At 46.0% G+C, this 15,829-nt stretch overlaps 1 protein-coding gene and 1 long non-coding RNA gene across 6 annotated transcripts in view; both read left to right on the top strand.

Moving 5' to 3' along the window:
* Nucleotides 1-334: 334 nt before the first annotated feature.
* Nucleotides 335-2,947, top strand: LOC135812604 (uncharacterized). The gene is made up of 4 exons (XR_010552864.1): nt 335-980; nt 1,350-1,404; nt 1,496-1,599; nt 2,525-2,947. It is a non-coding gene; the product is annotated as an uncharacterized LOC135812604 (long non-coding RNA).
* A 5,228-nt stretch (nt 2,948-8,175) lies between these two features.
* Nucleotides 8,176-15,829, top strand: part of LOC135811910 (mucin-2-like) — a 63,219-nt gene continuing 55,565 nt past the window's right edge. The window contains exons 1-3 of one of the 5 annotated variants that reach the window (XM_065325159.1): nt 8,176-8,588; nt 11,497-11,595; nt 15,289-15,345. In XM_065325159.1, the coding sequence (XP_065181231.1) occupies nt 11,571-11,595; nt 15,289-15,345 (82 nt within the window). In that variant the 5' untranslated portion in view covers nt 8,176-8,588; nt 11,497-11,570. The remainder of the gene's footprint in view (nt 8,589-11,496; nt 11,596-15,288; nt 15,346-15,829) is intronic. The other 4 variants (XM_065325160.1, XM_065325157.1, XM_065325155.1 and 1 more) reach the window with 4 other exon arrangements.

Here is a 15,829-nt window from a genome sequence, read left to right as displayed (position 1 = left end):
AACTATTACAACAACATCAACGTCCATCAACACCCAGACCACAACACCAACGTGCAGACGGGGTGTTCCGACGTGGTGAAGGCCTACCCATGGCCTCGTCGGGACATCACCAACCTCGTCGGCAGCGAGCACCTTCTCACAACAGTCGTCATGGTGATGACTATGACTGTTACAGCTGACGAGCTGAGAGAAGGACGCCATGGGCAGAAGTTGGAAAAAGACAAGAAAAAAGAAAAAGAACAAAAGAACAAAAGAAAGAAGAAATAATAAATTACAAATAATTGGAAAGGCTTTCTGTCTAAAGCCTTTCCATACTACTGGTGCTCGATGTTTTCAGTTTGGGGACACCTAAATTAGTGCACCGCTAAAGACACGTGGTCGACACTTTGTTGACACTTTGTTGACACGTGACCCAATAACCGGCCTACCAAGTGCCTTTGGCGACCGCTAACAGCAACTGTGGAACAGTGCAGTGCCTTTTTTTGGTGCAACGTACGAGTAGTGCCCATGGATTATGACCCCGCGACCCCAATCTACGTGGCGGTCCGCAATTCGCTACTTCATACTGACTGGCGTCCGGCATCGTCCCGAATTTGGCCACAATCTGCTCTCGGGACCCCTATAGGGCTCCCTGACCTGCTCCATCTCCGCCATCGTCAATGTACTGCGCATCCACCCAGGCCAGGACTGCACTTACTTACGGGAAGGAGTATTTGCAAGATGGAACCTGGGAACTGGAAGACGACGAAGAGGAAGCGTGGGAATCCGGTGGCAATGGCTGGGATGTAAGTCCAACATTGCTGGTGCCAGAGTTGCCACTGCTTGCTTATAAGGGAATCATGTGTGTTGCCTTTTTGCCTTTTCCGACGTCCTCCTCCGACTGTACTCCCGATCCCAGGACTGAACTTACGGGAAGGAGTGCTTCCAAGATGGGAGACGAAGAAGAAGAAGCCGCTGAATCCGGCGGCAATGGCTGGGATGTAAGTCCAACATTGCTGGTGCTAGAGTTGCCACTGCTTGTTTATAAGGGATTCATGTGTTTTGCCCTTATTTGCTTTCTCCCATGTTCTCCTCCGACTGTACTGGTGAACGCTGTCACATATGTTGCCCTTTCCAGGCAGTAGAAGGGAGGGGCGGGGGGGGGGGGGGGGGGCAGCACATCCTGGCATCCAGGAATGCTAGGCCCTAGAAGCTAGGCAATCTGACCTTTCCTCTTACTCCAATAATGGTATGGATGGGGAGTTCTTGAACATCCTCAGTCTTGTTAGAGTGAACTGTGCAACTCGGCAATCGGTGATAGCAGAGGACCAATGCCGATGGCGATGCTCCTTCCTTTTTCTCTGTCACAGGCTGCGTTCTCGAGAGGAAGCGTTATTTCTGCATTCCAAGAAGGACGGCACAATGGTGAGTGGAACTTCGTGGGTGTGCAGCCTTGCTAGTTGAATTGTAAATCAACCATTCTTCCTGTCTCTGACTTCTTCAATGTCCTCCTCAGTGTCGGACTGTCCGCGTCGCATTGAACTGGTCCGATGAGGCTGCTATTGCACACACAGTGAGGGAACTCCCATACGGGAACTCGGAAGTACTGCTACAGTACAGGTAAGGTGGCCATTGCGTATGTGCGTGCGCCGTTTGCGTTGTTGTCAACTTTTAAGCCAGATGTACTCCAACCTACATGGAGTTTGAAAGTAGTCAGCTGGCGAACTACAATTGAAGTTTAGACGTTACATGCCGCGGCTTGGTCAGCCTTTTCAGTTTCACAATGCATTGCACTCAGCACCGCTTCTCGGAATATCTTGTCAGAATAGCTGTGGAACGCATCCTCCCCAGTGGGGGAACGGCAAATGTGCTGTTCATTTTTTAGGCTTGCTTTTATGGTAGGTACAAATCCCCATTGAAAAGACATAGTGGAGACCAGAAACTGCAAAGAGATGTTGGGAACCGCGAAGACCACCATTCCTTGTCAAGTTCCCTGAGGGTGTGGAGGGGGGGGGGGGGGACGAGCGGAGGAGGGACATTCCTGCACTGCTTAAAGCAGGATTCACAGGAGCATTTTCAGAAATTGCTTGTACATTTGTACCAGTTGTAACCGACAAACGCATTCTCATTGAGCTTTGACTTGAGGCACGTCAGCAAGGCGCTGTTGCATCGCTGACGTCTTGTCGTGATTCTGTGAATGGTATTTTGTGCGAGTTTGCATCGCACGCAGAATCGCAGGTCGTGTCGCATTGCGCAGCACACTGCCAAATTGCTTCTGTGAATCCCACGTGAATGGGAATTCCAATGGGAATGTAATCCATTGCCAACAGGTGTATTCCCGAGCTGCGCATCATACTGCAAAATTGCTCCTGTGCATGCAAATGGATTTCATTGCTCTTCTGTAGTTTGGGAAATTCTCGATTATGATAATTCTGCGTGTGTGTGTACACCAGCCCTGAACATACATGTAGGTGGCCAATTTGTGCTGTCTCATAGCCTACCTCATGACCTTATGCTTTCTTTCTGTATCACTTGTATCTTGCAGGTATATTACCCCGTGACGACCACATCGAAGTCTGAAATTGAAGTGTGAAGATGCTTCAGCAACCCCTTCATATTTTTCCATTGCTTTTATTGTGCTTCTACTGTGCATGTGTGTAACTTGTGGGGTATGCATGTGATGACAATGTATGCCGGTGACACGGTCAGATTTTGTCCATGCGTGTAACGTACACCTGCATGCTATCGTTGAAAAGGATTTGCCACTTACGATCTTCGGACGAGTATCAGGTCAGCTTGGTTTTGTGTGGGCTGTACCAGATGCTGTTCACTTCTCTATCTATTAGATATGTGACTTTCTGCAAGTTTCTGGTGTATGGTGGCCACTTCTTTGCTTGTCTTTGTATGACATTACAATAATTCTGTATTCACTGCTTCCATGGTGTGGTCTGCAAACTGCAATCCTTAGGCAAATTATCATCACGGTTTGCAATATTGTGCTTTGGCGGCCAGCTTACCTACACATTGTAGAGAGTTATTTGTAGTTGAATAATATTTTAGTTTCACAACTGACTTCCTGAAGTATGGTGGCCACTGCTTTGCATGGCATTATACAATGTTCATCAAGAATTTCCTGTTTGGGTCGTGTGTGTGTGTTTGTATGTGTGTGCGTGCCCATGTGTGTGTGTGCCATGTGCATGTGCGTGTTTGTCACAAGGTGTCTGTGTGCGGGGTAGCGAGGTGGGGAGGGCTGGAATGTATCAGTGTGCTACTGCAGTCGCATGGCTACATACAGTGCATCGCGCGCGTGCTCACCATGTTTATCTTCGGAGCTGGGCCGGGGTGGGGGAGGGAACAGAAAAAGAACTGAAATTACCCATATAAAAACCGCTCTGTGAGCGGTTCTGAAAAAAACCTCTACTGGTGCAGCCCCGTCGTAAAAGTAAGAAATTAGAACTGGCGCATTGTCCTCCCAAATGTGAACTGATCCACCTAAATCGCGATTGACGGGACCCGAACGCACCAGTAGCACGAGGTCGGTAGGGCACAGGATCACAGCCGGCGTCGGCGCTGATCAAGTTACCATACAACACTTAAGCCTGGTTCACACTAGGCCGATTTTCCGGCCGACATGGACTCGTACGAAAAATCCTCAAGATCGGAGCGAAAATTGCGTAGTGTGAACTGTGTTGTCGTACAGGGTTCCGACAAATCTGCGGCGATTTTCTTGTCGCACTAGTTTTCGGTCAAGTATCGACTGGTCGATATTTAGCCGAAAAGCCGGCCGATTTTTACTGCTTGCACGTGATGGAGCGGGATTCGGACCAATCACGGTAGACTTTTCACCATGACAGCAATGAGCGTCGATGTCGAGCTCATGACCTCTTGTACTTTTGTACTCTTGATGAAATGTAAAGACTACCAAAATTTCATAACCCCCATGAACTCTTGCTTTTATGGATAATCGATGCGACTCTATTGCGAGTGAGTCGTTCCCCGTGTGTGAACAGGCCGCTTTGGCTATGGACCAGCGTCCCCAGCTGCATCCACATGGACCACAGGTAGGAACCTCGTGCTACTGTAGTACTGGTGCGTTCGGGTCCCGTCAATCGCGATTTAGGTGGATCAGTTCACATTTGGGAGGACAATGCGCCAGTTCTAATTTCTTACTTTTACGACGGGGCTGCACCAGTAGAGGTTTTTCAGAACCGCTCACAGAGCGGTTTTTATATGGGTAATTTAATTACAGAGGAAGACAAGAAAATAACATCACAAATCCTTCCAGACGTGATCCCTGCAGCGGCAGCAACGTGAACAATACTACGGTGGCAACACGACGACTTCTACAACACAAAAAACGAAAATTATAAAAATCCTACCAACCCGTAGAGTAACGAGGGTCCGAACCTGGGTTTTCCCAATACGGTTCAAATGGTCGCAAGACCGGGACTCTGCCAACCGGTTTATGGTTGTAGTCAGGAGCACTACGCGTCCTCGCCTTGTAACAATACATGCTGTCAAAATCGAAAAACAAGTACTAGTACTATAGTGCTGGGGCCAAGTCCGAAAAAGTCGCTTTATTGAGGAGTTGCATTTGACACCTCGTCCAGGAAAGATTTGACTTCAAATTCGGAGAGGCGGACCAACTATAGGAATTTTGGAGAAAACTAGAAGTTCCCAATGTTGTCCGTTTGGAAGTTATGAGCTATTTCCAAATTGCTTAGGTTACTATGGTAACCTGTGTGCAATTAGCCGTTTCTGAGGCAAAGCCGATACAATTTTGGAGAAAAAAGTTACCTTGTTGGAAGGCGAGCTCTTTCCAAGACTGTTATTGAAAACCAGAAGTTTATAGGACTGTCGGCTTCCTTGTCACAGGAATTTCTCGAATTTCTACGGTTACCGTGGTAACGTGTATGCAATTAGCCACTTCTAAGCCAAAGTCAGTGCATTTTCTCCCCTGTAGGCAGGTGGAAAGCAGAGAATAGTTATAATAATGTGGCTCAGAGGTCTATTGGGCTGTTGCAAGCCTGGTTTGTAGAGACTGGACCCCTAGCCCTCTCTCCTGATTTAGTGCCGGGATCCACACAAAAGGATCAAGAGGATTTAGGCAGGACTGACATCCAAGAACGAGCAAGGAAACACAACTGATAGCAAAACAAAAACAAGAAGACTCAAACCGTTTGAGTCTTCTTGTTTTTGAATCGAATTCCCTAGCATATATTCTCTACAAGTGCTACTTCAGTATGTTAGACCTGTGATTGAGTATAGCGTCGTAGTGTGGTCCTTCCGTTTTCGTTCAAGCGACTTGACTGAGCTGGATAGAGTCCAGGCCAGGTTTGCAAGATCCTACCTTAGGAAACGCAAAATCCGAATCGACTTTAATACACCCAAGCAGGATCTTAATAAAAAAGCTAACATTGAATCCCTTCTTTACCGCAGGCAGTTTTTAAGCTTAGTTACCATGCATAAATTTATTTTCAAGTATCGACGTTGCCTAGCTTCATTCCATTTCAATATCACGCAGAGTGCGAGACGCCCTAACAAAATTATTCTACCTAAAGCAAAGACCACATCAAAATCGTTGTTTCTCTTCCAAACCTCCCTCTTATGGAACTGCCTCCCACCAAGACTAACTGCAGAACCATCCATTATTGTTTTCAAGAATGAGCTTCGCAAACTCACTTCCCAACATAGTGCTTCGCTCTCCGGTATGCCTACGCCATTTACATAACCCCCCTGTGTGCTCCCCAACGCATTCACGCTGCACAACTTTTCACTACTTTCACTTTAGCTCCTACATGTACATGACATGTACATGTACATGTACATGTACATCCTTCAAAGCGGTGAACCCCTTGATAGGCGACAAGCCTCTGGGTCATCCTAATAAAGATATTATTATTAGAACTGGGGCTAGCCCCCATTATAGCTCAAATGGTCGCAAGACCAGGGCTATGCCAACCGTGGAGGTTATAGTAAGGTCATAAGGAGCACTGTTTTCGAACACAGACTCAGTGCATCCTCCGCCTACACGTAGCTTGTAACATGCTGGCAACCAAACTACATTGTATGTTTTGTCATGTACATGTACATGACTACACGTATTTTTTCACATCCAAAGAATCATCTTGCCCGTATAGCATAGGCCAGTACTGTAAGGTGTACATGTACATTGTACAATGTACTGAACTGAAGTGCATGTCCAGGACACTGTTGTGGTATTCATTATAGTTATTGTTGTTGTTACTGGTGTGCTTTTTAAATTACATGTATACATGTACTTCATGCAGATGTATAGTCGTTCAACCAAACACACCAAGTTCCCTTCTCATATCACACGGAGATGCCAGGACTTAGAAGACGAGAGAGATCGGAGTATGCAAACTGCTCCATGGCAGGGCAGAAACCTCACTATTGTCACTAAGAACTCCACAACCTGCCGATCAACGCTTTTCTCCAATACGTTGACAATTGGCAAGAGATATGGCTTGTAGGAGTTGAGAGTAGTCAGTATTATTATGCGGCCATAACTGTCTCCACATTTACATGATTGTATACAGCCTAGCAGGTGAAACCATCCAGGGTGTTCGATGTACATGGAATAATCTGTTGCATCAGGTACTGTACTGTACTTGCATCACTTGTACTTGTAGCCGAGTTGGATGGTGAACAACTGCTGCACACGTACATGTGTACATGTACATGTACAATGTATCCGTGAGTGCTGGAAATGATGCCACATGTACCGGTACAGGTACTAGCAAGAGTTATGACCCCCGGTTATACACTCTTGGTACTTGTAGGTGTAGAATTCATAGTGGCTCGGCTAGATAGCAGGAGAGGTCACTGCCCCAGGGGCCATGGGGTCAGTCCGGGACTGTTTTGAGACTGTTGCTTGATCAGAGGGATGTGACCAGACCTTCCTGTGTAAATGCTTTGCTGTGAGTTGCTGCAGGATGACACATGAGCACGGAATATGTGGCGGAGTTTGTTCGGCATGTTGCGGTTAGGGCAGTTGTTTGTCTATTAGCCATCTCGTTGATAAAAATTGTCCTTCCAGGTCTTGGCGTAGGCCCACACCCCGGTCTACATGTACATGTACATGACTGTATTTCATGGGCAATGTGCTTCCTAAACATGTACAGTGTACATGTACATGTCGATTGGACAGCCTGCATGACATTGCTCCATAAAAAGAAAATGTGGGTGGAAAGTACTAGTAGTGGATCATGGTGACCAATCCTGTCAACATAGCACACCGCTGTCTGGGTACTACATGTACATGTACATTGTATTATGTGAAGGAAGTGAGGAAACAAGTGCTAGGTCAATGCAATCCAGGTAGTGTTAGAGGGGAGAGGAGCCCAGTCTCTACAAACCAGGCTTGCAACAGCCCAATAGACCTCTGAGCCACAATATTATAACTATTCTCTGCTTTCCACCTGCCTACAGGGAAGAAAATGCACTGACTTTGGCTTAGAAGTGGCTAATTGCATACACGTTACCACGGTAACCGTAGAAATTCGAGAAATTCCTGTGACAAGGAAGCCGACAGTCCTATAAACTTCTGGTTTTCAATAACAGTCTTGGAAAGAGCTCGCCTTCCAACAAGGTAACTTTTTTCTCCAAAATTGTATCGGCTTTGCCTCAGGAACGGCTAATTGCACACAAGTTACCATAGTAACCTAAGCATTATTTGGAAATAGCTCATAGCTTCCAAACGGACAACATTGGGAACTTTTAGTTTTCTCCAAAATTCCTATAGTTGGTCCGCCTCTCCGAATTTGGAGTCAAATCTTTCCTGGACGAGGTGTCAAATGACACTGTCAGATTTCTGGACCTGGCTCCAGGACTACTACTGTACTAGTACTACTATACTACTACTAGCGCTAGCTAGCTGTGTGCACTCGAGGTACTCGGGCACTCAGGTGAAAGGCGGCAGACGCGAGACGAAATGCGATCGCGCGTTCGCGTCGCGTGATGCTATTGGCGCAATGCAACCGCGACCGACTGCGATTCGATGGCGCCGCCGCCTTTTAGCTTAGGCAATATCGCGATTGCGCTAACAATGCATACCGCGCCCGACTCGACTGACCGTCTCAGCTCAGGCGCCTGAGCCGTAGGCTGCTATCATTATCACAGTACAATGTATGACTATGACTCTGTATGAGTTCAGCAGCGCCGATCTCCCGCTGCATTGACCTGATGCCAGTGATGGACGGCTCCGTGACTGACTCAGTGACTATGCCCCCAACGCGATTATTAGTACGCTGTCTGTAGTCACTCGCCGACTCGGGCTGTTCTGTATTCCATCATCATACGACATTACAACTAAGTTACTTGTAGTGAACGCGTTTGTGTCTCAAGAAAGACGGGACACTACTTTGCTTCACGAACTCAGTTGACTAAGCGAAGGCTCAGTGCATTCTGGCAGTGCATTCTGGCGAGAAGAAATCTGTCCCGCTTTCTGAGATAGTTCTGCTGCAGTTGATTTCTAGCCGTACTTCTTTCTGGGGTGCGCTCATTTCCCCTTCTGCCTGAGCAACTTTAGGACAGCGTGAAAGGGATTTGTTACCTTCCCAGATTTGTGACTCACGCCTCGAGTCAAGGTAAGGAGAGCGATATAAATTAGTTCAGTTGAGACTTTCGTTAGTTTGGCGTTAGCATGAAACTATAATAGGATTAGTATTTTTGGTTTTGTTCAAGTACAACTGAGTAGATCTGCTGTCGTAAATTTTTTCTCGAGGTCATTCAGATAGTGAATGACGATAGCTAGAATGTACATGTGGAATCCTGATTATTCGAACCCCAAAATGCCCGGCGGGGGGGGGGGGGGGGGGGTGAGGACTTCAAATCGTCCGGACGGTCTTTTATTCCCCAAACATGTACCCATAATACCTTATGTAAGTTAAAAATGCTCGCATTGTCAAGCAGCGTAGCGCTATGTACCATAGGCGCTAGGCTGCGCTTACATGAGAACTTTCAACCCAACTTTCAACCCAAGTTGAAAGTCTGTACAGTGGAAAAAAATAAAAAAAATAGATAGGTGTTCAGATGAAGAGAGTTGAGCCGAGTCAATTACTGATATGCAGACAAAAGTTCACTTCTAGAATCCAGTATAGTCGCATGACTACTTTTGCGTGACATTTGCCTGTACATTGCTATGCAATGCTTGGCGCAAATTCGCTAGGGGTCGAACAGGTGTTCCGAATACCCGTTCGTAAATCTTACGTACCTTTAGTAAGCGAGCACCCGTTTGGATTTCAAGGATGCAGTCAGTACGAAACAACAGCACTGGGACCACGTATTCGCATCTACCAGTGTCGGGATGGTCGCTTGTGTCTTGCTGATCTGGGCTGTTTTCTTGGCCCCAGCCCACCATTTGTAACAATTTTTGTCGCCATCAATGCGTGAACAAAGTTCTTCGAAATTAGAGGGACTTACTGCGTACTGCAGGCACTGACTCTGCAACTGAGTCGCAAACAGGCAATGTGTCCAACAGGGTTGCAAGCAAGCAAATACTGAAATAGGGAAAACCAGTTATGAGTTAGTATCCACGAATCCGGTACACCACGTGAATATCCACTGAGTTGCAAGGCTAAGAATTCAGATCAAACGGCCAACCGTTGCAAGCTATGATGACACACTGTACTGAAGCGATGCTGGCATACACATGTACCTCAAGCATACATCACTCTTCTAGAGCCCAGCTGCGCATATCAGGGAGGCGGGTACGCCGCCCATTGCGGCCGTTGTAGTAGCACCAATGTGAAATGCGTGGCCGAAATACATGGGTAAGTTTGGCACATCAAATGCTGCCAGCATGGAGTGTATACGGTGGTAGTGTACGCAGGGCGGGTAAGTTTCTGTCCATTTGGGAGTACGAACAGGGGGTCGCGTACGGGACCGTGTTCGACAGCATTCGCTTGGGAATTTAGGGCAGAAAGCTACACCTCGGCCTCCTCGGACCAAAGGCATTCGATTTAGCGACCCACATCATTTTGTTTTAACTTTTGAGCTTTAAAAGTTAGTTCTCGGCTGCCAAGTCCAACACCAATGGAGTGCAGTGTTACGGGCAAGAATTCTGAATATACACATGCACAGGCACACTCTGCGAACACGCAAATGGGACAACACACCATTACTAGACGTTCTGGACTTCTCCTTGCAAAAGACGTCTACCATAAGTGGCATAGCTAACAATAAAAGGAAGCACAAAAAGGCCAGAACAGGCACAGCGCGCTTGCACCACCACATACCTTTACACATGACTCAAAAGGCATCATAGTGCGAGCATGACTCATACTCTACTCATAGCACGATCATACAGCACAGCGCAGTTGTACAAGCGCATGATCGCGGGTACAAAGGGTTTTCAAAAATACATATAATTTATCATGAGAGAAGCTCAAACAACCACGTTCGAAGCGAAAACAGAGTAGAAAAGAGACGAAAAAGCAGAGTAGAACGCGATTAGACAAGAGGAGAGAATTATCAGTGTCAGCTGAACAATAGCATGGACACTCGTAACAGCAGGATAGACGACATGGCTGTAGACTGGAGCATCTCCACTGCGCGTCCGCACCAACGTGACAGAGGAAAATAAATAAATAAACAAACAAGGTAAGGGCAAACGAGAATCCTTCAAGAGGCTGTCTTGAAACATGTGCAAATAGGCGAGTTGCGACACCATGCATGCTGAAGAAAAGGGAAACATGCCGCAATGACACCACTAGCAAGAGTGCAAACAGAATGTGTGTGCCAGTGTGGCAAGAAACACAACGAAGTTTACTTCTTCCATGTGAACTTGGGTCAAAAATATCTATTCTTTTTCCGATTTGACAAGATTCCGCTTGTAGTGATCTCTCCATAGCTCTACATTGGTGCATGAACATTTATCGGGTCATGATAATATTCCGCAGGCAGGATGCGGTAAATAATTCAGATTTTACTATGTAATTTTCTGCAGCACCACAATCGTTTTGGTGGAATCCTGCTAATTCGAACCCTAAAATGCCGGGAAAAACTTCTTATCCAATCATGTACTCGCAACACATTATGTATGTCAAAATGCTCACATTGACACGCAGAATTGCGCTATGCATCATAGACACAGAACCAGTCAATGCAGCCTGCTCATGCTTACTGAACTGACCAGCACAGTGTACAGTGAACTTTCGAATCACTCCTTGCTACTATGATTTTGAAATAATTATATGAGCAGGAATCCCACACATTTTCTATATAAATGGATTTCGTAGGACTTCTAGCTTTACGCTTGAAAGAGTACATGTCCGGTTTGAGGGTTTTTTAATATTCATTAGCAGACGTTGATGTATTGACAGAAATAGTTCCTGGAGGAGACTTCTAATTAAGCAGTATGTTTGAATTGAGCCATATTTGAATTATCAGGACTCCAACTGTATTGGAGAGAAGGTTTGTGTGTGTGCGTGGATGCGTGTGTCTGCTTACATGTGTGTGTGGGATGTGGGTGAGTGTATTTGTGTGTGTGTGCAGGCTTTGGCTCTACATACGTCAAAGGACTTTCTTTTGGATTGTGCAATATTTTCCTCATAGAGTGAGGGACTGCCATGGCCTCTCCAGGACTTTGCTTGGGTAAGCGATATATTGAAACTAGAGGTTAAACTGTTACGGATTTGTTCTGTTGGTTATCATATCCATGTAACGATTCGATTATGGATTACAGTCCCAGTTGGTAAAGTTTGTTTCATATCTATATAAAACAAGCCTTGTGGCTGCATACCTCTCGTAGGCTATCCTATACAATATGCATAGCAAGGTTATGTGTGGCTAGTCATGCTTGTCGACAAAGGTGGCGCCAATACCTGTTCCCTGGGTGAGACGAGACAAAAACCTGAAAAAGCATCTCCATTCAGGTCAGTATTCATGCACAAACAGGTAACTAACGCAAGTATTGATTAGCTAATGTTACCAATTATCCGTATGTACTCGTCTTGTTGTAATGAGTGATTACTCGAATAGCTGTTTATATCGTTTCAGGCCTAATTAACCCTTTATGGACTGAACTCCATGTACGTGGAGAATTGTGCCCTCAAATTCTTTACCTTGAATTGGACGTATGTTTAGTTTCCTTGGAACAATTGTCTTCATCTTGGGCATCCCGGAACATACACATGTAACATACACTTGGGAATATCCTATGCCAGTGCATAGGATATTCCCAAGTGTATGTTACATGTGTTGTGGATGTTACAATGGTCCCTGACAGTATGCGATGTACAACTGCTGGATTATAAAATCAAATTATGTACAGTTTGAGTGATTTGTTGCAGAAAATCGCTGCTGGAGGCGGAATTCAAGTGCCGGATTAAAGCGTAGAAATTGAACTGAAAAAATCCGTTTTGTCAGAAAGTGTGCTGGTTTGCAAGGGTGCTGGATAAAAAAGTGCCGGATTATAGAGGGACGACTGTAGTTTGAACATACTTGAAAAGTGTAGAATTTATCGATCACTGGTGATCGATAAAAGTATGTGCCGTCGGCAAAGGGTTAAAAGTAAAATTAACCCTTTGCGTGCGGATGACATGTTTACACGCCATTCATCCCCTACCTGATTCTCTGATGACGTGTTTGCACGCAATCTGGTTTGCATCGTGTATCACGGTGAATATACCCGTGTACAAACTTTTGTTACTCTGTCAAAGAGCATTCAATCCCCACAAACGACACACCGTTGGAAGATATCCAGAGATATAAAGTTCTTCACAATAGGATAACGTTTGACTGAGCGGTGACAAAATGAACACGGAAATCACGGCCCGAAGTGGTCACGATTTTTTGTTTATGACTGCAGATTTTTGGAGCATGCGAGGGCATTTCCCTTTCGCACAGCACATGTGTGGTAGACATCGAATGCAGTGCGTGGATCTCAGCTTGGCAGAGCAGTTTGAATCGTGAAAATCGGTGGAATTTGAGCAAGGAGCCGAAAAAGAATGTGTGACTGAGTTTTTGTTTCGTTCCGAGGCATGGTGGGCCAGTTTGGAGAGGACGTGGAAGTGGCCCTGGTGGGGCTATGGAGCTAGGAGCTTACAGGATGGATTCGCTTGGTCCTGATCTTTCCAACAAGCCCAGGATGTTGAGATTCCATCCAGGTGAACTGAAATGAGAAGACATTTCGTTCAGAGCTGTGTGCCCAAACTCGACGAGGAGAGTCCGTGCGCTGAAGTGCCAGTTTATGGGGGGGGGGGGGGGGGGGGGGGCAGGGCATCATAGAAAGGTTAATAATTTGTGGCACACCAAAAAGGTTTTGGGTAACCTGACTGACCGATGTATTGAGCGCCGACTGATATTTTGTATACAGTCATGCATATACGCATATTATGTGCATCATACGCATGTACATGTACATGCGCGCACTTCGTCGTGTACCAGGCCCATGGCTCTTCCTTCCTGGCTCTGGCTAGATATTCAGTCCTTTGTTTCAAGTTACCTCGATCAAGTCGGATTTTTGCAGGGTGGTTGTAGTTGCCAAGTGTAACATTTTCGACACCGGCATGTCTTAGTTTAGAAACTCTAGTGGCAAACCTATTCGGTCACTATATACCGTACTCACTTGATTAGAAGCCCCTCTCGAATAAAAGTCCCTCTTGAACAATAGCCCCCCTACAAGGACTGTTTGAAAAAATACAAGCCCCTCTCGAATAGAAGCCTGGACTACTATTCGAAAAGCATGGGGTGACCAGATAGTGCCATGTATGAAGGTCAAGTGTGCAAAAAACATCTCGTGCATGTTCATATTGGTGCATGTCCTGGTGGACGTAGTGTGTGCAAACTAACTCGGGGCCGGGTTGCTGTGAATATGAAAGTTTTAGAGATTCAATTGGAATACTGATATGGAATGAAACAATAAAAGCCCCTCTCGAATAGAAGCCTCCTCAAAATTGGTATTGAAAAAATAGAAGCCCCCGCAGGGATGAATTTATCCTGTATCGCATCGCAGTTTGCGATGCAAAATTGATCTACTGCTACTCAAAAGTCACCGTGACTTGCAGAAAATTGCGATATATACAGGCTATCCATGCCTAGCCTACGCTGTCAAGTAACATGCATACAGTGCAGTGTATGTGGTGCAGGTACTCTCAATCTGGGTACACATGTATGCTTCATTCGTTTTTTCTGCAAACGGGCTTTCAGGCATCACTCTTAAGAATGATAATGTGGCAAACACCGAACCTTCAAAGAAAAATACTAATCGAAGTCAAAGACTGCTACACAATTGTGATTTCGTATAGCAGAAACTGCTATGCAAAACTATGACAGTAAATTCATCCCTGCCCCGGCTTCTAATCAAGTGAGTACGGTAGTTGACGGCGGCCGGACCGTCGTCAACAGCTGCATTATCACGGAGGACTGTAGATCTACCCCGAGCAATTTGTTGGAAACTCTTCATCCAGATGGCATCACTCGCTTCAAAGCAGTGTTTGCTGCCTTCACCGGGTCAAGCCTCCACGATGCTGAAAAGAGTGATAATGTTGAACTTCATTTGGAGTTTGGACCCCGATTCTTTTTCTTTACGTTGGAGCAACAGGAAGCTGTAGTTCCTGGCCCGCGGCAATCGCTAAACGATGTGTTGATGCGCAACGTCTTGGAGCTCTGCTCTGCTCGGTGTTTGGGTATGACCACAGTCCAGTTTGACTGTTCCCGACGGTCTGATCGAGCTGTTCATTGAGAATGCCATAGGGGTGAAACGGTTACCCTTTAAGGTTACAAACGGGTACTTGGCTTAACGGGTACTCGTTTGCTAACGGATCAGCAGCTAAACAGACGTGTACCCGGATCACCCCTTTCACCCCTAGAATGCTATGTACGCCTGCTTTATCGACTACACATTTTGTATCTGGGCTGTGTACTGCACAAATGCGCGTACCGGCAATTAGATCTGGCATGCATAAAAAATGTGAGCAATGACGGCACGTGCGCACTTCTGTTGCCTTTCGACCGCGCAGATCTGAGCAAAGTTAAAAGCGTCCCCTTGTAGACCTCTTTACCTATTGTGAGTATCATGCCTTGGCCATGCGTCTGGGTCTGTGGGTAACAGGATACATTTGGGGGTTGATGCTTCGCGTCTTGCCAGGCATGGTTTTGTGTGCAATTGGAATTGGGTAGATTCAACCCATTAAATGCATGTGCGGCTAACAAAGGGTTCAAGCCTGGTCGTTTGTGATGCAATCCATTTAGTTTCCTGTCCTTTGCATACCCACACTCGACTGAAGTGGCTTTTTTAATTTAGATCTCTGTTCTCGTTTTCTCTTTGTGTGTCCTACTGTGAAGGTGTCCTGATTGGCTGCTTGCTTCTCTTCAGTCCCCTGTTGCTGATTGGCTGCAATGGTAAGATATGACGTTTTGAGAACGTTACCTTCTCCCACTGGCCCCCGACACACAACAACACAAACAAGAATAAAGAATGGTGTGTTGCTCCCTACATGGGAGCTTGCGCTATTCCTGCCGACTTGAATTCTCACTTGGCTGACTCACGCTGCCATCCAGAGCACACGAGAAGTCCAAGAATAAAGAATTCAAACTTATAGTGTTTCTGCATTTTTTAATAAACAACAAATGGCGAGGGCGCAGGAGGGGAAGAACAAAGGTGAAACAAAAAGACGAAGGAACAACAAAGAACAAGCAGTGATAAAATTGCGGACGGATCACGACAACCAATCGGGAACCAATACGTACAGAACACATGACCAAGACAACCAGACCACGGATGAATCACTCATCATTCTCGCTCCCAGACCAAACTAGCGCCACACATATACGGCACTCACTTGACAATCGCTCCCACACAGACGGAAGCAGATTCTCACACTCT

This window comes from Sycon ciliatum, chromosome 3 (genome assembly GCF_964019385.1).
Source record: "Sycon ciliatum chromosome 3, ocSycCili1.1, whole genome shotgun sequence".
In the NCBI taxonomy this organism is placed as follows: Eukaryota; Metazoa; Porifera; class Calcarea; order Leucosolenida; family Sycettidae; genus Sycon; species Sycon ciliatum.
Note: the sequence above shows the minus strand (reverse complement) of the source record. Positions and strands in the feature narration are given on the sequence as shown.